We start from the raw sequence: 21,536 nt of genomic DNA, 5'->3' as shown, positions 1-21,536 counted from the left end.
ACCAACATCAGGGAGAATGCATTGCTTGGTGGTGCTTATCCTGCAGAATGTGCAGGCTCAGTGGAAAGGTAGGAGGAAGTGGGAGAGACGTGCCGTGCATCATGTGGGAAAGGTGGGTAGGAAACTTCTCTCTCTCCCATAATACTAGAACTCAGTGGGGGTCATCTGGTGTAGCTGGAGGGTGGAAGGTTGAAGACAAGCAAAATAAAGTACTTCTACATGCAAAATACAGTCAGATTATGGAATTCACTCCCACAAGAGGTAATGGTGGCTATCAATTTTGGTGGCTATAAGAGAGACTAATTCATGTGGGATAAGACTATCCATTGCTACTAGTCCAGATGGCTGTGTTTTAGACCCCGTTAGAGGCAGTATGCTCTGCAAACCAGCTGCCGAGTGCTGTTGTGCTCCGTTCTTGTGGCTTCCCATGATGGGAGCCTGGCAGGCCACTCTCAGGAGAGGATCCTGCAGTAGATGAGCGCCTTTTGGCCTCATGCAGCTGCTTCAGGGCTGTTCTTGTTTCTGCCTGAGATATTGGAAAACTATTGCCAGTCAGAGGAGGCAATACTTTGATCAGTGGCCTGACTCAGCAGTACCAGTATTCAACTTCACCCAAAAGATGCTGCTTTCTAAAAACACTTGGATAGGAATGTTCTGAATAGAAATGTTCAGAGCAAACTTAGCTTATTTATTTTGATATTTATTCCCCATTTGTCTGTGATTGCAATCTAACTCATGTTGACTTACAAGTAAAAATACACAGATTGCAAATAAGCCAGTTTTGCATAGCTTTGAAATTCTACATGCTGAATTTGAGTTATGAATCTTTTTCATATGCACATCCACTTAATTTACTTGCAAGCCTTAATTTAATTGAAATGCAGGTGAGAATGGAATGAATACAGAAGAGTATCGGGCACTAAATTAATACTGTCTTGTCAGACTCTGCTTTGTTTTCTTTTGCTTATTGTGATGTTAATAAACAACTTGGGACGGTTTGTCTGTAATTAAATTACAAATAATGTCATATCTGGTCCAACCATCTCGGATTTGTAGACTCAGCTAGATAAGCATCAGTCAGAGTTGATTTTTTTCTCTGAACACCTTCGCCTGAAGTGCAGTTCGCCTGTAAAGGACAATTACTTCCAGCATTTAACAGCTAGTTTGCTCTATGATGTCTCTTTCTTTCTTCAAGTTCATGAATTAATACACTGGTGTTGAAACTCAGTGGTTAAGGATGCCAGAGAAAAGAGAGGGCTGGATCTCCCTCTCCACCTACCTGCTTGCACTGGGCTTTTTGTCCTTAGGGTCCCCTTTGCTATCTTGTTCTGCAACTCTGTGTGTGTGTGTGTGTGTGTGTGTGTCCAAATACTTCCCAGTGTTCAGCACAATGTGTCAAAGTTGCTTTAGCACTGTGAATGGCCGTCTTGTTTCCCCCCACCCCTCTTCTCCACTGCCTTTCTTTCTAGCATGGCACTGCGCCTCGACACCAGGGGATTCTGTGGGCAGCTCATAGTATATGGCTTTCTCTGGTGTGTTTCTGTTGGGCCTAGGGACCACCCTAGCATTTACTCACTTTCAGTAAATGGTTTCTCTTCTCTGTTTTTATAGGAAATGCTAGCCAAACTTGCAGCCCAGAAGCTTGCAGGCAGACTAGGCCCTCAGATGGCCAGCTATGAGCCAGAGGGGGAGACGCTGGGCAACTACAGAGAAGTGAGGGACGAGGAATGCTACAGCTCGGCTGAAGACTGAGTCCAAGGCAGAATCTGCAGCGGATGCCTGGGCGAAGACTCAGAAGGATCGCAGTGCTTTTTGCTCTTGTGGGCTGCTACATCTTTGCCCAAGGAAGTTAGGAGTGCTCACCTGCGGAGGCCCTGGATTAACCAGAGTGCTGCAGAGGTTTCCAGATTCCCTGTTCCCTTTTCTGTTGCTTGCCAAAGAAGTTGGTGCATTTTGAAAGCTTGGAAGTCATAGAAGCAGCAGTCCACGGTGGCCTGCCTCAGTTGGGTTTGTGCAGGGGCATACTGAGTCTGCTGTGCCCCCCATGTAAAAGGGGGAGGCAGCGGATGCAAGAGCAGCCAAGTCTCTGCCTTCTAGTCTTTGACTGATTCCAAACAAATGTAGGATTTGTTAACTTGTGTAAAAGATTACAAATATTTTCTATTTAAAAATACAAGTGTTGTGTTTCTATATTTTTCTATGTGGCATTAAAATTCAGGAGCAGCATGTTTCAGTGTGTGTCTCCTTGTGATGTCAGGGTTAAAAGAGGGAAGAAGTGTACATCTCTGATCTGTAGATATTTGCTGTGGGGAAGAGAAGATCCAACCCTTTGCAGATCAATAGTCTCTAGGAGTGCTGCAGGTTTGAAGCGCACGTGCTGGGGTGGAATGAAGGCATTCAGAGGCAGGAAGTGACTCAAGAGGCAGATCAGTCATAGTCCTTCACCTTCTCAGAGTATGTCCAGTTCAGTTCTGCAGGTTTCCTTTTGCTGCCTCCTGATTAAACTTTAATGGAGCAACTGTTGGGGTGGTTAGATAGAGCCCTTGGGACTGTGGCAAAGGCTCATAGCACAGTGTTAGTACACATGATTGGCATGCAGAAGATCCTGGTTCAATCACAGCATCTCCATGGGGTTGTGTGAGTCTCCCTGTTTGAAGCCCTGGGGAACCTCAGCTTGCCAGCATAGCAGGTCATGAGCTAGATGCACTAGTGAAGGCAACCTCCTCTGTGTTGGCTAAAGTGTGGGGTTGGCTAACCTGCCCATGGGGTGCATCTACCCCCCTGAAGAGGTTATTTTGCACCTCCTCACCCCCATTTGTCTTTTAAAAAAAGTTAATTTTAAAAGGTCTTTTTACTGCTTTGAGTCTCCTGCTGTGAGACCATGGTCAAAAGGTTTTTTGTGACCTCCCAAGCCACTCCCAATTTTTAATTTTAATTATGTGTGTGTGTGTGTCCATTTCAGCATAGTCCATGGGTAGGCAAACTAAGGCCCGGGGGCTGGATGCGGCCCAATCACCTTCTAAATCTGGCTCGCGGATGGTCCGGGAATCAGTGTGTTTTTACATGAGTAGAATGTGTCCTTTTATTTAAAATGCATCTCTGGGTTATTTGTGCGGCATAGGAATTCGTCCCCCCCCCAAAAAAAAATAGTCCGGCCCCCCACAAGGTCTGAGGGACAGTGGACAAGCCCCCTGCTGAAAAAGTTTGCTGACCCCTGGCATAGTCCCATCATCTTCATCAACCATTCGTCTCTGGTCGGGATTGACCATTTAATTTTTAAAAGTCCTGTACTCACTGGCCTCACCCACAGGCCCCCTACTGTGTATCAATGATGCCACAATGGTTTTGTGACACCCCACCATTTGCCCTTCAAAAAAAAAGTCCCTGTCCCCCTTTACGCATAAGCTACATACTCAGTTTGTCATGTGGTCCCCAGTGTAGTGGAATCCAGTGCTAATCCTACTCCAAATAGAACCATTGAAGTTCATGGACATGAGTAATTTAGGCTCATTAATTCCCATGGATCTACTCTGAGTAGGACTTGTTAGGATATGGCCCTCTGCTTAGACTTGTTCTGCATCACCCAAGCCTCTTAATGGCAGTCAGGTCTTAATGGCAGTCAGGGGCCTCATTTGAGACACTGCCTTGTGGGAGTGACCCTCATCACATCTTAAATGCGGTTGCCTTCAAAGCTGCCTACTTCCCACCATCTAGTCCAGAGAAGATTCTTGATGTGTGTGTGTGTGTGTGAGAGAGAAAGATTACACATGGAAAACATGGTTCTTTCTTTCCCACCACCTTTGCCTAAAATGGTGAACACCAGATTAATTTTGTAGCACTACGCTCCTTTGAAGATATACTTTATATTAAATGCTAGCAGGCTTTCTAATGGTGGCGGAATCTGCTCTGGGTGTAACATAGTTTAAAATCTTAAATGCATCAACAAAAGCGCACTCTGGGCTCCTTAAAGTCAGTGAAAGTGTTGCCATTGGGCTGCTGAGAGAGCAGGGGATCTTGGGAGAGGCACGTCTTAGTCCACCCAAAGTGTAAAGGTAAAGGGACCCCTGACTATTAGGTCCAGTCGTGACCGACTCTGGGGTTGCGCGCTCATCTCGCTCTATAGGTCGAGGGAGCCGGTGTACAGCTTCCGGGTCATGTGGCCAGCATGACTAAGCCCCTTCTGGCGAACCAGAGCAGGGCATGGAAACGCCATTGACCTTCCCGCTGGAGTGGTACCTATTTATGTACTTGCACTTTGATGTGCTTTCGAACTGCTAGGTTGGTAGGAGCAGGGACCGAGCAACGGGAGCTCACCCTGTCGCGGGGATTCGAACCGCCGACCTTCTGATCAGCAAGTCCTAGGCTCTGTGGTTTAACCCACAGCGCCACCAGTGTCCCTACCCAAAGTGTACCTCTGTTCAAAACAGTGGGAGACGTATAAGTCCTCTTACCCTTCTTTCTTTTGCCCTGTAATTCTGCTGCACCACCCCCTACATATTCCCCCCTCACCCTGTTTCTTCTTCCTACCTGCTGCCCTCCATGCTCTCCACTGAACCCTCCTGGAGTCCCATTAACTTTGCAGCGTTTCCTCCTTGTGCTCTTCTTGACTACGATGTTTGCTGTCTGCAATGGGGGCTCTTTCCCCCTGTACAGTACCGTTCGACATGGATGCATTTGTGATCAAATTCGGTGAATTACAGTTTTCAATTAATAACAAAGTTTATAAGTAAGAAATAGGCTGTGTTATAAGGCTGGTTTCTACGAATTGCAGATAACTCCCTCCCCAAGAATGTTTTAGCCAATGAAAATGCTTGAGAACCTCTGTCCATTTCTCATGCATGCACACATGTGCAACACCCCTACACTCCTGCCCTGCCACAGCCAGGCTCTTTCATGTGGGACTTGCCTAGGAGGTTGTCACGACGGGTTGTGCCTCAGTTTTTGAGAGTGAGATTTCTCCATCCACCATCAATGGCGCCCTGAATTCACCCCCTCTCAGCTTCATAGTTATACTCTTGTCTTGCTTTTTCTTTTCCCCTTAAAAAATAAAGTGCAGGAATTTGCTAACTCCCAATTAATTTGGTGGACACCTTTTTCTGACATGTGTCGTTAAGCACCACCTTCGGTTCTTTTTCCCTTAATTTTTTGGGGGTCCATTTTAAGCTGTTCTGATTGTCACCACACCAATTATAGCGAGGCTTTAATGACAGCTGATGATAAATATTAGCTTTCTTCGGTCGTATGTCATGTCTGCAGGCCTCTCTTTTTGCAAGCCAAGCTGGTTTTTTTTTGGTGTGTGTGGCAAAGGGCCAGGAATTTTAATGAAAGAAAACATCAAAGTTGCGGAAGAAATGAGAATATTAGTCAAGGAAGATTCGCAGGGCCTGCTCCCTGATAACCCCCTGCTAACGGACTTCAGAACTATGTGGGAGAAACTTAAACAAACATCTGGACACCAAGTTTAGCCATCCCCAGTGACAGAACCCAGACAGATCTTCTGAGCTTGCAATAATAAATATCTTGGGGAAGCCTCCATGAATCAACTTTAAACCCCTGTTTTCAATTATTCTCGTTTTTAGAAAGACATCAGAGTTAATTATCCATGGATAGAACCTCTTCTGATGTTTATTGAATCAGAGTTTGGTGTGGTTCCCCCCACTCTTTTGTGCTAAGCTTCCCATTTTTAATAGGATCCTATTTACTTTTGTTTGCCCCCAAAGCAATAGCTACAGTGACTTGCCCAGTCTCATTAGGGCAAAAGGGTGAAGGAAAACCACTTTCTGAAGCACTGGAGGCAGTGGGATGGTGCCATTACTTCTCTGTTTTGAAGAACAGGAAAAGGTCTTTGTCGTTTTTTTGTCCTGCTATGATGGGATGAAGCAGACTGTAAGCTGGCAGTGGAGGGGTCCCATTGGCTGGCGCCTCTAGAAACACTACCCCTTCAGGGGAGAGTTTTTAAAATATCTTGCAAGTTGAGGGATAAACATATAACATATCGTCTGAAAAACAGCCTCTTGGGCTTGCTGATCGGAAGGTCAGTGGTTCAAATCTGTGCAATGGTGGTGAGCTCCCGTTGCTCTGTCCCAGCTCCTGCCAATCCATCAGTTCGAAAACACACTGGTGCTAGTAGATAAATAGGTACCATTGCGGTGGGAAGGTAAACGGCTTTTCTGTGTATTCTGGCTTCCATCAGAGTGTCCTGTTGCAACAGAAGTGATTTAGTCCTGTTGGCCATATGACCCGAAAAGCTGTGGACAAACGCCGGCACCCTCGGCCTGAAAAGCGAGATGAGCGACGCAACCCCATAGTCGCCTTTTACTGGACTTAACTGTCCAGGCGGTCCTTTACCTTTTATATATAACATGCTGTTGGATCAGACCAAAGGGCTATCTAGCCGCACACTCTTCTTGCAGTGACTAAGCGCTATTGTGGTTCGTGGTCCTGTGATTTGTGAAAGGGCCTTCCTGGGGGCAGCTCCCTGGCCTCTTCTCCTTGAGCTCCATCTAAGCTGACACTGACATCTAAAAGGATATAGGTTGTTAGTCAGCCAAAGACCTGGCTGAAGAGGATATTTTTGCCTGGCGCCTAAAGGTGTGTAATGAAGAGCATTCCACGAACGGGGAACCACTGCAGAAAAGGCCCTGTTCTCATGTTGCCAGACTTCTCACAGAGGACGCACACAAAGAAGGGCCTCACATGATGACTGCAGGGTCCAGGTCAGTTCATATGGAGAGAGGTGGTCCTTGGGGTATTGCAGTCCTGAGCTATTCAAGGCTTTCTAGGTCAAAACCAACACTTTGAATTGGGCCTGGAAGCCAGTGCAGCCAGGCCAGGATAGGTGTAATATGCTCAAGCAGTCTTGTCCCAGTGAGCAACCAGGCTGCCGAATTCTTCACCAGCTGAAGTTTCTGAGCCATCTTCAGAGGCTGCCCTAAGTATAACATATTACTGTTATCTAACCTTGAGGTTACCAGAGCACAGACAACAGACGTTAGGCTATCCCTGTCCCATCAAGAGCAGGCAACCTCCCGGCCATCTGGTCCAGGGACCCGCTCGACAACAATGCCGCCCTACTACTTAGGAAAAGCTCCCCTGCCCCACCTTCAGTGCAGTATGCATGATGTTCAGACTTGCTAAGTGCTTGGGTATTTCCTGCAATATATTTGACATCTGTTCTTAATAGGCAGGCATCGCTCTTCTGGGTACAACTGACAAATCACATTTGTAGCAGTCTCCTGTTAGTAAGTTCTCTCACTGTTCCTATTACTCAAGAGTAGCACCCATGTGCAGTGACTGAAATTGAACCAAATTACCACCCTCGCCTTTGCAACACAAGCAGTTGCTGCTGCTGTTTTTAAACTCCCATAAAATGTGTAGCAGCTTTTAAGGATAGTGCAGATTAAAAGCACAGAACAGAGAAACAAATTCTTTGGTGCATCTTGATAGACTGTAACAACCAAGCTAAAATCCAGTCATTGATTAAGCAAGCCAGCTTCCTTCCAGTTGCACTTATACTGATTCTTATTTGCTTTAATCAAATGTTATCACCTTAAGTCGAAGTTCAGCCATTTAACTGTCCCCTCCCCCGACCCCCTGAACTGCCTATGTGCTTACCCCCCTTGGAAACACAATTAACATTTCACTTTCAACTTTGTTTTCCTCTGATAATTAATATTTTAAATGTTTGCAACTGGATGCAATGAAAACACACACACACACACACACACACACACAACCCATACACAATCCCTTGTATGTGTTACCTTCAAATTAAAATAAAAAGAGCCCAGTGGCTACGAGACCTGGAGGCTTGCATCCATCCATGGCAGATGAGCAACTGGTGATCCTTAGAGCCAAGGGCACCTCATTTTGGACACCTTCAGGAGAACACAGGTGGCTGATGTGATGGTGAGATTAGAGGGGCAGAGAAGGGCACTATTATGACAAAATTACTATTATCCACAAACTGGGAGCAGGGCTATTTCCCCCAAGTGCCTAAAGCCATGTGATTTAAATTAAAAACGCAATAATCCCATGGGGGCAAACTGCATCTGGTGCAAGAGATGGGCCAATTCTGGTGCTTTCTATGAGCACCCGAAGCCTAATTAGCCTAGCTAATTAACATGGGGCACAGCAATAAGAAGTTCTCCTGCTCAAGTCTGTCGAAGTCCGTTTTGCAGCTAACTGGTCCGAACATAACACAAGCAAACTTGGTGTTCTGTCCTCCTGGCTCCAGAAGTCTGCCGCGAAGAGCAGGGCTAGCCTGTCCTTCCCCTATTAAGCCAGAAGATGGCAGCAAAGGTATGAGTTTGCAATGTGGTCCCATCAACACACTTTTCCCGCATTTGATACTTGATGGGGTCGTGCAGGAATAAAGTGGTGTGCTTCACTTGCAGTGCCCGTTCATCTCTGAGCCTAAGAAAATCGGGGTTTGAAGCAAACATGGACTTGAAGGTTTCCTCTCGCTACATCTCTCTTCATTTCCCTCCCGTCAAGTCTGCCTCCGGGCTAGTATGAAGTAATGCAATATGACGATGGCCAACATCTTGCTTATTTCTTTTTAGTAAGTCAAAACCGTGGGAATGTTTTCACATCATTGGATTTAATCCTTGTCTCCTACAATATACTTGAATGTATTTAGAATTGCACCCAATTAACCCTTCAAAAAGTCAGCGGCAGAGAAACTCTGGTGGGATTCAAAGGACGGATCCATTGCAAAGGCAGGCTGGGGGAGGAGGAAGACCTGGGGGGCTCAAGGGGGGGCTTCCTCCATCTTTGCAGCACAGCTCACCCTTCTCCCTACAATGACCGAATCTCACTGAAGGCCCCCTGAGAATGGCTAGGCCTTCCTCTGCCTGTGAGACTGATGACCCCAAGGAGTGAATCTCATTCACTTCCATTGATGGGGCTCATATATTGCACCTCAACATTCAGCAGACGCCTGGCTACTTTAAAATCTCACCGTGCAGCTTCCCCTCATTGCGCCATGTGTGTTTGTGTGTGTGTGGAGATATAGAGATATAGAGATAGATATAGAGATAGAGAGATAGAGATAGAGATAGATAGAGATAGAGATAGAGATAGAGATAGAGATAGAGATAGAGATAGAGAGATAGAGTTTTCCCAGTAGTGATGTATGGAAGTGAGAGCAGCACCATAAAGAAGGCTGATCGCCGAAGAATGGATGCTTTTGAATTATGGTGTTGGAGGAGACTCTTGAGAGTCCCATGGACTGTAAGAAGATCAAACCTATCCATTCTTAAGGAAATCAGCCATGAGTGCTCCCTGGAAGGACAGATCCTCAAGCTGAGGCTCCAATACTTTGGCCACCTCATGAGAAAAGAAGACTCCCTGGAAAAGACCCTGATGTTGGGAAAGATGGAGGGCACAAGGAGAAGGGGACGACAGAGGACGAGATGGTGGGACAGTGTTCTCGAAGCTACCAGCATGAGTTTGACCAAACTGAGAGAGGCAGTGGAAGACAGGAGTGCCTGGCGTGCTCTGGTCCAGGGGGTCAGGAAGAGTCAGACACGACTAAATGACTAAACAACAACAAGAAGAAGAGATATAGAGAAGCAAAGTGTGTGTCTTTTCCACAGGTATGTACCCACAGCCACACGCCATTTTACTGTCTCATTCATGCATTGGACAAAGCAGACTCTTGCCCATAAAGGCTCCTTCTAGGACAATGACTCTGCTAACTTTCCAGGTGTCACAATGCATTTTGTTGGCTCTCCTTGAGAGAGACTTTAGGGGAAGGGCCATAGTAGCTGCTCCATCATTAGAGCACCTCCTTTGAAAGTTCAATCTACAACAACATCTGCAGATAGGGCTGGGAGAGTTACCTGCCCTGAAACTCCATAGCAACAGCTGCCCACGGTAGTTGACAATCTTGAGCCAGGTGGACTAAGGGTCTCACTCAGTTTCCTATTATCCTATGTGATACTGCTGCGCTTTTGGGACACACAACATCATCTTCTTTTTAAGTCACGTATCTTTAATTCCCACTGATACTAGAGAGTATGAGGAGGCCAGGCAGCATTTGAATCATAGAGCAAAGTCAGAGCCATAGAGGTAGAAATCCAGCTGTTCTTCTCAGACCTTGCTGCTTGAGAGACCAGCTCAGAGTCCTCTGTGGCAGCTTGCTTGCTTTGTGGCAGGACCAGGGACTCACGGCCCCAGGTGTGGGCCTCCCTCAGCAGGTGCATAACAACGTTGAGCCCTGGATCCCCCCCTCTCCTTCTGTCTCTTCCTGCAACGTTCCCAGAGGCAAAGCAAGGAGGCCGTGGCCTCAGGGGAGCGTCTATCCCAGCAAACTTTTTCAGCAGGGTGGCGGTCCACTGTCCCTCAGACCTTGTGGGGGGCCGGACTATATTTTGAAGAAGGAAAAAAGGAACAAATTCCTATGCCCCACAAATAACCCAGAGATGCATTTTAAATAAAAGGACACATTCTACTCATGTAAAAACACGCTGATTCCTGGACCGTCCACAGGCCAGATTTAGAAGGCGATTGGGCCGGATCCGGCCCCTGGGCCTTAGTTTGCCTACCCATGTTCTATCCCATGGGCATGTGGTGCTGTCTTGGACACACTCTGCCCTCATGGTCATTGTGTAAAGAGCTGCCGGGAAGACGGAGACCTTTAACACCTTAACCTGGGAGAGACAGTACAGGAAGTCTGCTGTTAAAATGGCAGAATGCCACGCAGCACCCCACTCTAGGAGACAGAATACTAGGTGATGGGAAAGGCTGTAACTCAGGGATGGAGCATCTACTTTGGGCTTAGATGACCCCCAGTTCAGTCCCTAACAGCATCGCCTGGAAAAGATTCCCACTGCCAGTCAGTGCAGACAATACGGAGTGACATGGTCTGTCTTGGCATAAGGCCTTTATGTGTTCCTGAAGCCGGGGCCACATCCAGCCAGCCGCAGGATGGAGCAGGCACAGTCAAACCAGCAGGCTTTGCTGGCACACGCACAGTTTCTGAAGTCTGCCTCGCCTGCCTTGCGGGGCGCAGCAAGGCTGTGCAGAGCCTGCCAAAAGTTCCTTGCACAGCTGCTGGCTGAAGGAAGTTCCCTCAGCCCCACTGGGCTCTGCAGCTGTGCAGCCGCCCCCTCCCCCAGTTGAAGGGGAAGGTTCCCCTTTGCTTGTGGCTGCAGGAAGCTGGTTCCAAGGTGCTTTTTCTGGGCTCCTCTCGGCTCCCCCCTTCAAGAAGAGCCTTGGGTGCTCATTGTGTAGCTGCCAGGTTCCAGCTGCCTGCTAAAGCAGGCTGGTGCTTTTAAGAAGCCTTGTGACCCAAAGATTCTTCTGCCTGCGTTGTTACAGAGAGAGCAAACAGGTGCAGAATCTGGTGCAGAATCCTTTGGCAAGGAAGCAGACGGAGACTCCCAGGCAACGGAGGGGGTGGGGGTGGAAGTAAAGTCAAAACTTTGCCAAAAACTGGTTGTGGAGGAGGAGGAGGAGGAGGAGGGGAGAGTGCAAAAAAGTTGCCTTCAGAAGAACTCCTGCAATCTCCTCATCCCAGATTTGGTTCTTTACAGCTTTAAGTCAGGAGCAGTGTCCACAACAAGGCACAACCTGCTGCTTGTTGAGATGGAGGGCAACTTTGCAATTCACTCACTAGACTGCTCTGAGATTTTTTGGAGCTTGCGGTGGAAAACCCAAACAATGCTCCCCTCTTCCTTCTAATTAATATTGGGGCACTCTCCACTGAGATTTCTCAGGAGAACTTCCAAGCAGATTGTCCCATTCCACCCCCTCCCCGTGGCTGAGATGCTATGGCTCTACCCCCACTCCCCCCAGATCTCATGGCAGGGGGCACCTCTCTTTCCATGTTTTGGTGTTTGCCAAAGAGAAGACTCACATTGGGGGATGTGTGTTGCCTTTCCTACCATGGGGTTGTGTCCACTGCTACTCCTGCTCAGAGGAGCCCCATATAAATGAGTGAACTCAAGTTAGTCATGTTCATTAACTTCAATCAGTCTATCCTTAGCAGGACTTTTGCCACATCCCAGAGCAAGGCCAATATTTCACATAGGGCACTCAAAGTCAACATTTGCTGTCATGTCACTATATATACAAATCCTGCCTCAAGTGCCACCTCCTCCATCAAGCCCCTGCTCCTTTGCCTTTTATGTGTCACCCCAAACTGAACAGGAAAGCCAATACGCAGGTCCAACTGCATTTGTTCATGTCCCCTCCATCCCTCTCTCTGTCCCTCTCCCATTTCCCCTCACCAGATTTCGGTTGTTAAGATCTTTCGAGTGACTAGTTTTTGGTACCCTTAAGGGAGGTATTGTATAAGACACAACAGACAAATCTGATTGGCTTGGAGGAAGGCCCAACACATCAGAAGAGCCTCTCAACGTGCTTGTGTGGTTCATTTCTATTATTATTATTTCACAACCTTCTGCATCGCCTGCTTGCAATAAAACCTCAAAGTGGTTCAGAATGTCTGCTTCTCCTATTATGAGACCTAAGGCAGCATGCAGGTGCTTCACAGGAGGTCTTCCATCCAGGTAGCTGCTCATCTTCAGAAAGGAGGTGGCCTCCTGTTCCTTCAGAACCTCTCTTGGGATATGGGTTGTGTCTTCCAGGCTAATTTTCTCCCTAAGGCCCTAAAACAGGAGGAGCAAGGGGTGGGATTTGGTCAGTGGGTGAGCGATGTCAGCATCGCCCTAGAGCCAGTGCGCCAACTGGACTCATGTACCTCAACCCCGACTGGGCTAGGCGAGCTGGGTAGCACCGCCAGAGACCTCCTTTCTCACAGGAACAGGTCACAGTGCTGTGGACTCACAGCTTAGAGCTGAGAGCACCGGATTCACTGTCTCAATAATACAGTCGTTGCGCAGCAGAGTTTTGCAGAGTCTTGCAGAGTATAAACCACTCGGAGAGCAGCTCTGTAGAATATCTTCCTTTTATTCTGTAACTACAACTATGATACAAAACTATATACAGAGCTGAATATTCTAAGCATAAATCAATGCTACACTGAGAGTCTGCAGCTGCTCTTAGCAGCAATCTTATCTCTAGGATCTCCAACACTCTCACTCTCTCCGATACACTGACTGACTGACTCTCTCTCACACACACAGATATGTTGCTGGGCAGAATAAGTAGATAGGCAGGACACGCCTCCTCCTCTGTGGAGAGTCAGCAGAGACCATCAGGAGATGATCAGGAGATTCCTGAGTATGGGAGGGGTGAAATCTCCTCAAGCAGGACCATTCTCTCCCCTGCCCCTACTGGTCCAGGTTTGAGAGCTAAGCAGGGCTGTTCATTGGCCAATCACTGGTCACCTGTTTTTGCCCACAGGGTTTGATTTCCAACTGTGAAGGCAAACGTGCACCCACATGGCACCACATGGCACCAGCTCATCGCTGGGTCTTGTGCTGAGTAGGTGCTCCACAAGCTCTGGTGCCCAGCTGGTTGTCAGGTGGTAGAGCAGGTGAGTGTGATTTGAGAAAAATGGCCTGGTGGGCCTAATGAAGCTACCCCACCCCACCCCTCACCTTAGGAGCCAACTCCAGGGGGGCATAGGTGTTTGGGAATCCACAATAATATTATTGTGGGAGCTGGGCACCCACAAAGTCATTGAGAAAAGCTGGCAGGTGGGCTGCCTCCGAGAGAGAAGCAGTTCAGCTCTGCCCTCCACAGCCAGCCAGTGAGGCTCCCTTTTAGGGGGGGTCTTGCATGCGAAGGTAGGGTCTCTGCCTCCAAGTCCACGCCCCTTTCCATGGGAAAGGGTGCCTTGCTGGCTGCGGAGAGGAGGAGAGGAGCTGCAGCTGGCCACTGCAACACGGATGTGCAATGTCACATGCACACGCCTGCACGTAGTACTTGTGATGTCAAACACACTACGTGCAGGTGTGTGCATGTGATGTCGCATATCCGCATTGTGGCGGTGGGCACCCACAATCCTGAGGGTGAGATGGCACCGCTGCCCTTCAGTCTACAATCTCATTCTACAGGCCTTCCTTTCCTGCCTCCTCTGCCCAGAAAAGCTTCTGTGCTGAATATCTGGGGAAGGGGAGGGAGATGGGAGCAGGGACGGGGACAAAGAGCCAAGGTGTGTTGCCTGTGCCCTCAGTCTAGCTTCCTTTTGGCAGGCGATGGGGGTGAAACGGTCGCACCAATGGCTTCATGAGGCCTAAGGAGGAAGGGAGACGGGTGGTGATTTGGGAGGCAGTTCCTGGCACAAGGCAGTTAAATCCTAGAACCCATTTACTGCTGCTGCTGTGAAATTGTTTTCTTTGTAAAAAGAATGTCAACACATAACTAGTCTAAACAGAAAGAAATATTGTGCTCCCCTGCAAAAATAAAGAAAGCGGGGTGAGGGGAGGCTTGGGCATGGATAATAATGACGATGGGCAGTTTGTAAAATCAAATAAGCTCAGTGGAAGTGTTTGTGTGTCCATCAAAGTTTTCTCATCCTTGGTGTGGATTAGCGGTAAAGTGGACCTTGGCTGCAAGAGCTTTCTTCCCCTTGGCGGTGCTGGGGAAGTGGGCGGGATTACAGGAGTGACAGCTTCATGTCTTTTGATGCGAGGCATTCCGTACCAAGCAAGCTCGGGACTGTATATACCTCCAACCTTTTAGGATGTCAGCAAAGATCTATATTCATGTGCCAGAAGAGCAAATGGTCCTGGAGGGGAAAGGCCAACCGGCCTACAATTCAAAATGCCCCCCCCCCTTCTCTAAAACAAACTGAAAAGAATGCCAAGGAGACGTTTTCAAAGCAGGGAAGTGTGCTAATTGTTTTAAATCCCCTGGCTTAAAACAAAGGTTTAAAAAGAGAGAGAGAGAGAAGGAGCTAACATTTATGCAGCTGTGTTTATATAATTGCCTGAAGATTTTAAGGTGCCTTATGGAATTTATTTCCACCCTTTTTGTGGTTTCGGGACAACCGGTCCCCTTGGAATGGAAGGCTTGTTTTATGCAGGAGTTGGCGATATTGATGGTTTAGAGGAAGAAAAGCAAAATGGTTTTCAAAACAGCGTGGCCTCTGCAGTGCTTCTGTGGATGCTGATATTTACTCGCCGGATGAAAAATGTCATGTCTCTTGATAGGATTGACTCTGCGGGGCTGAAGATCAGTGGTAGAACCCACACTTTAAAGGCACACAGAAGCTCCCAGGTGAAACTCTCAGAGTCTCTGGTGGGCCCAAGACTGCCAGATGGACCAATGCTCTGGCTCTGTAGAGGGCAGTCTATAGTGAGGCCACAGATTGGTGGGACATCCTATTTCACAAAGCACACCCATCTCTTTGAATGGCTGTCTCTCCCAGACCTAAAAGTAAAGAACCCAAAGATGCAGGGCCCGCCCAAGACCTTGGGGGGGGGGCAGGGGTGTGTGTGTCTTGGTCCAGTGCAAGCACAACCCAATGTGGAAGATTCTAGCTTTCTGATAATATCAGATTTCTGGTTTTGAGAAAGGCAAAGTGCTAGTCCGCATGGCTGCACTACTGTGCTTAAATATGTGGGCCACAACAGCAAAATCTCTGAAGCCAAAAGGGCTGCAGGGTGGAGATATGATTTCTGGATGTCAGAGGCGTAAGGTGGCTTTGGAATGCCTTCTTCTAGTCCCTCCCATGTCTTGCACCAAAGTAAAATACAGTCACACCTTGGTTCTTGAACGGAATCCGATCCGGAAGTCTGTTTCCGAAAACGTTCAAAAACCAAGGTGCGACTTCCGATCGGCTGCAGGAGCTTCCTGCACTCAATTGGAAGCCGTGGAAGCCCTGTCGGATGTTCGGCTTCCAAAAAAAGTTCACAAACTGGAACACTTACAGTGGTGCCCCGCAAGACGAATGCCTCGCAAGATGGAAAACTCGCTAGATGAAAGAGTTTTCCATTTTGGAGGTGCTTCGCAAAACGAATCTCCTATGGGCTTGCTTCGCAAGACGAAAATGTCTTGCGAGTTCCTGCGGGTTTTTTTTCTCCTTCCCCCCCTTTTTCTAAGCCGCTAATAGCCGCTAATAGCCGCTAATAGCCGCTAATAGCCGCTAATAGCACTAATAGCGCTAATCCTCTAATCCGTCAATGGGCTTGCTTCGCAAGACAAAAAAACCGCTAAGCGAAGAGAATCACAGAAGAGAATCTTGCGAGGTACCACTGTACTTCCAGGTTTGCAGTGTTTGGGAGCCAAAAGGTTCAAGTCACAAGGCGTTTGAGAACCAAGGTATGCAGAACACAAGTGATCTTATGAAGGACATGAATCCTGCAGGTTGCAGAGTGCAGGTTCTTTGGGCCTGGAGTACACACACCTCCAGTATTTGGCCAAGGCTCTTTGCTGTCCATTAGACAGCAAGGGAGACAATGCACAGAGCCTGTTGGCACCTGGTGGCGAGTTTGCGTTCCCTGTCACTTGGCTGATCCCCAAGTGGCCCATCTGTGTAGCCACTGGCAGGCAGCTGCTCTGTCTGTCAGCAAGGCAATATGGAGGATGCTTCCTACACTGCAGGGACCGTGTGGGCAGGCTCAAGGAGACAATGCCTCCCTTCCCCTGGAACACAGCCCAAGCTGGCTGGTAATGGCTGAATGAGGGAATGCCATGGGCAGAGCCAAGAAAGCCCTTGTGGCGGATCCCAGCACCAGCCTGGCTTTCCATGGCATGCAGGGGTGCAATTCAGATGCATGTTGGACAACACAGTGTAGAACATAAGTGGTTGCCAGGATTAGTGCTGCTCTGAACATGCCTTACACTTTGCTTAGCATTGTCTATCAATTAATGTGAACATCAGTCCATCAGAAAATTAAAGCATTTGTAGAAGGAGGATCAGATTTTTTAAAAAATTAATATCTAAATTATATATAATTTTATTAGAGTGGGAAACCAATAGACATTGGACATAACATTGAAATTTCAGAATGGGAAAAGCAAGGGGACAAAACTATGAATTTTTCAGCTTGTTATTTGATAAAGGAAAACATGCAAAAGATGCTCTATAGGTGGTACTTTATGCCCTGTAAACTTGTCAAAATGTATAAGAGAGGGTCCAAATTGTGCCAGAAGTGTTCAGAGGTAGAGGGAACTTTTATACACGTGTGGTGGTTCTGTAAATATGCCAAAGATTATTGGGAGATGGTGTATAATGAGTTAAAAAAAGATTTTCAAGTTTACATCCCCCCCCCCAAAAAAAAACACCTGAAGCCTTCTTACTGGCTATAACTGGTGATGAGATACCAAAGAAGACACACAACTTTTTTCTTTATACAACAGCCGCCGCCAAAATAGTGTATTCTAGAAACTGGAAAGAAAGAGGGACCCTAACCCCCCCCCCTGACAGAAGGGCTGCTGATCAGGTGGCCTTGTGTGGCCTTGTCCCCTTGCAAAAGGGGCCTCCAGTCGCCTGCCTTCTGCCTCCGAGGCCCCTGGCTTAACACTTCCCATTTTCACCATCACTCTCCTGCCTGAGCCGGTCCTTTAGAACCTGGCATATATGGAAAGTAAGAATAACACCCTACCAAGTGTCCCTTGTCAAAATCAAAGCAGTCCCCACCTGATGTTGCTTGCAGTGATTACAGATGTGTGATCTCAGCAGATGCAAATTATTTTAAGAAACAATATGAGCGTGTGAGCAAACAGAAAGGAAATGCAGAAAAAGAAGAAGAAGAGGAAGGAGGAAAGGGGGGAGGGGAGAGAGAGAAAGGGCTTCATGTCTCCAGAACCAAAGGGGCCACATCAGAAAGGGGAGAAATTCTAGATGAGAGGACACTGACGCTGGAGGAAGCTGTAATCATTGGGCGGGGGCTCTTTCTTCACTCGTGGTGTGAACCCAACTCTGCAATGGGTGTTAGAAACGTACGCGGCAGCAAGTTAAATGCTGGATCAATGGCACATTTTGAAAGTCAGTGAGGGATGCCAGGTCACTTTTCTGAAAGTGCTGTTGTTTCTGAAAAAGGAAGCACAAAATAATAATAGTAATAATAATTTTTTTATTTGTACCCCGCCCTCCCTGGCCAGAGCTGGGCTCAAAGAGTGGCTTACACTAATAAAATTACAATAAAACATAATGGGGGCGCGGGGAAACCGGTTTCTTAGAATGCAGGTTAAAATACAATTTAAAATGCAGCCTCATTTTAAAAGTAGCCCATAAGTCAAAACCATAAGGGGAGGGAAACGTAAGGGGCAGACTGAGTCCAAACCAAAGGCTAGGCTCTGTTTTGCAAGCCCTGTGGAAGGATGTCAAATCCCACAGGGCCCTAGTCTCTTGTGACAGAGCGTTCCACCAATTCGGGGAAAGTACTGAAAAGGCCCTGGCCCTAGTTGAGACCAATCTAACCACCTTGCGGCTTGGGACCTCCAAAGTGTTGTTATTTGTGGACCTTAAGGTCCTCCACAGGGCATACCAGGAGAGGCGGTCCCGTAGGTACGAGGGTCCTAGGCCACATATGTGTGTTTTGTTTTCATGCTGCAGCTAACAAAAAAAAAAAAAGAGGGTAAGGAACATTCAGAAACATTTTAAGGAACTGCTCCGGGGGCTCTGAGAAGAGGGAATGAAGGCAATCTGGAGTGTAAGCTGGGAGGCAGCAGTCACCACAGTGGATTCTGCTGGATGTGCACTGAAAGCCCGCGGAAACTGTAGAAAAGAGAGCACCGATTTGCATAATATTTGCATATGGTAAATTTGCAAAAATTGCATTTATTGTCTATACAATGCACCCTACCATAGTGGGGAAGACACCAGGTGGCCTATGTGCCACCTGCTCATCCTGCCACCCAGGTGCCCCGCGCTGCAGATGGGCAGCTTCAAGCGTTCTCCTCCTCTTTGAAACCCAGCGTGGACTTTGAAGTCAGGGGTTCCCAAGCTTGGGTCTTCAGCTGTTCTGGACTACAATTCCCATAATCCCTGGCCACTTGTCCTGCTAGTTAGGGTCGATGGGAGTTGCAGTCCAAAAACAGCTGGAGTTTGAGAAACCCTGCTCTAAGTAGAGGACTATCCTCTGACAGCTTTTCAGAAGAGAGGACTGTCCTCTGTCAAGTAGAGCTCGTGGCCACCCTGTTTCCTGCTCTCGAACATGACATGTGCTTAACCAACCCCTCCAAGACAAGTCCTGTCATGATTTGGGCTACTGGAATTTTCTGAGGAGTATTAGAGTGGTACCTCGGGTTAAGAACTTAATTCGTTCCGGAGGTCCGTTCTTAACCTAAAACTGTTCTTAACCTGAGATACCACTTTAGCTAATGGGGCCTCTGTTCTCATCCTGAAGCAAAGTTCTCAACCCGAGGTACTATTTCTGGGTTAGTGGAGTCTGTAACTTGAAGCGTCTGTAAACTGAAGTGTCTGTAACCTGAGGCACCACTGTATTATTTTTCTTTTTTGAACCACCTCAGAAAGAGACATGGAACAGCCGCATCCCAGTCAGTGGTAGTGAAAGGGGCTTTTGGGAAATGGGATTCAAATCATTCATTCAAATCTACCCACCTGAATTCCAACAAAATGAGTGTAAGGAATTCTCTGACCCCAGTGCTCCACTCCTACACTGCACTTTGAATTCTTCATAAGGCCTGGATCTAGGAAATGCAAGTTCAATCTGTCACGAGCAAGTGAATACTCACCACTGTGCAAATTAATCTGGGACCATTTGGCAGAATCTTTTCTAGCCCAATACAGATGTCCAAAACATCCTCTTCTTGGGCTTGAGCTTTTCTTGCACTGAATATCTGGGATCCACAAGATACCCTTTTTTGTTTAATTTCTGCCGTGTCTATTTTTAATAAGAAGGTGAAAAGGGGCCGCAGTGAAACAAAAGGCTTGTCCACACTTTTGCTTGACCCATATGTTGATTGTCTTGTGTGTTGACTAATTCCCCTGGGTCCGAGAGCTTTTCTTCTTCTGCCACTGTGCCTTGTGAAAATTCTATCTTACCTGGAGTATCAGAGCTTATCAAACACACAGAAAATCTGAAGAGAGGTTTTGCTTTACCAACCTTCAGTTTAGTGAGTAAGAATGCCACAGGCATGATAAAAGAGCTGGCAATCAGGACATACCTTGGAATGATGATGGTGAAACAACAGGTTTAGTCTGGGGAGGAGAAAAATAAGAGGGAGAAAGGCTCCGGCTATGATTTTGCCTTTGAAAATTCCTGCCCCTATTCAAATATTTGAATGGCTGTCACATACATGATGGAGCAAATGGGTTTTCTGTTGCTCCAGAGGGCAAGAGGACCCAAACCAGGGGGTTCAAATGACAATAAAAAGGATTTAGACTCAAGGAAGAACTTACTGAAGGGATGAGCTGTTTGACTGTGGAGAAGACTTGCCTCAGAAGTGGTTAACTCTCCTTCATTGGAGGTTTTTAAGCAGAGGCTGGACGACCCAACTATCAGGGAGGCGGCAGCAGTGGATTTCTCCCATCAGCATGGGGTTGGGTCAGAGGACCTTGGAGGCCCCTTCCAAGTGTCCAACTGTCTGCCCATTATCTCAACACCTCTTTATTTAACCCTACAGGGAACCTGTGATAGAGATTAGGATGAGCACTGCCATCACTGTGTCTTAAGAGGAAGCCTCCTAGTTCTTCATTCAGAAGGAGAATGAAGCTGCATTGGTCTTCTGGAGGCTCATGGAGCAGGACCATTCTGTCTTCCACATTGTGAACCCTCAAAGGGCACACAAAATGGTCACAAAAAGAGAGAAAGCATAAAGATCCACATTGTGGGAAAGATGGGCGAATCTGTCCAAACTGGTTTCTTTCAGGTTCTCATTTTTCCAGCTGTAAGTTCAGTTCTTCACATTTCCAAATCAGTTAGTGGTTTTTTAAAAAAAATAAAATAAAAATAAAAAAAGTTTATGAAAATTGATCAGCATTTTAGTGCAGGTTTCTTCTAATAATTTTTTTATATACAACTTTTCCTAATATAAATATTTTTACAACACAGTTTCCCCTAATATCATTCTTGTATGTCATTTTCGTCGTGTGCTTATGATGCAGACTTTATCCTAGTATATATGTTTTTTATACAGGTTACCAGGCCAACAACATTGCGCAATTCAGAAAAGTGCAAATTTTGAAGGGCATCTGTGTTTCAGCTTGCATATTTTTCGGGGAGAGTGAATTAGGCAGGTTCACCTTGAAATGCAAACTGAATCTATTTTCTTCCCCATTCCTGCCTACGTACCTCTCTACATCCCATGAGGGTACCACGTTGCTGTAGCCATGCCAGTCTGAGTGTGCTGAGTACCTGCATGGAAGACTTCCTGGAAACCCCTTTCGCATTTCCATGTTGATTCTTCTTTACACCTCATAAAAAGGTAAAGGGACCCCTGGCCATTAGGTCCAGTCGCGGACGACTCTGGGGTTGCGGCATTCATCTTGCTTTATTGGCCAAGGGAGCTGGCGTACAGCTTCCGGGTCATGTGGCCAGCAGGACTAAGTCGCTTCTGGTGAACCAGAGCAGTGCACGGAAACACCGTTTACCTTCCCGCCAGAGCGGTACCTATTTATCTACTTGCACTTTGATGTGCTTTCGAACTGCTAGGTTGGCAGAAGCTGGGATCGAACAACGGCAGCACACCCCGTCGCAGGGATTCTGATC

At 47.2% G+C, this 21,536-nt stretch overlaps 1 protein-coding gene across 1 annotated transcript in view; it reads left to right on the top strand.

The window, feature by feature from the left end:
• Positions 1 to 2,228, top strand: part of MYZAP (myocardial zonula adherens protein) — a 66,642-nt gene extending 64,414 nt beyond the window's left edge. The window contains exon 17 of the mRNA XM_082199990.1: positions 1,612 to 2,228. Coding sequence (XP_082056116.1) covers positions 1,612 to 1,752 — 141 coding nt within the window. The 3' untranslated portion in view covers positions 1,753 to 2,228. The remainder of the gene's footprint in view (positions 1 to 1,611) is intronic.
• The last annotated feature ends 19,308 nt before the right edge of the window (positions 2,229 to 21,536 follow it).

Source organism: Podarcis vaucheri (assembly GCF_965113315.1).
Source record: "Podarcis vaucheri genome assembly, chromosome: 14".
In the NCBI taxonomy this organism is placed as follows: Eukaryota; Metazoa; Chordata; class Lepidosauria; order Squamata; family Lacertidae; genus Podarcis; species Podarcis vaucheri.
The sequence above is the reverse complement of the archived record's forward strand: the minus strand, read 5'-3'. Positions and strand labels throughout refer to the sequence as shown.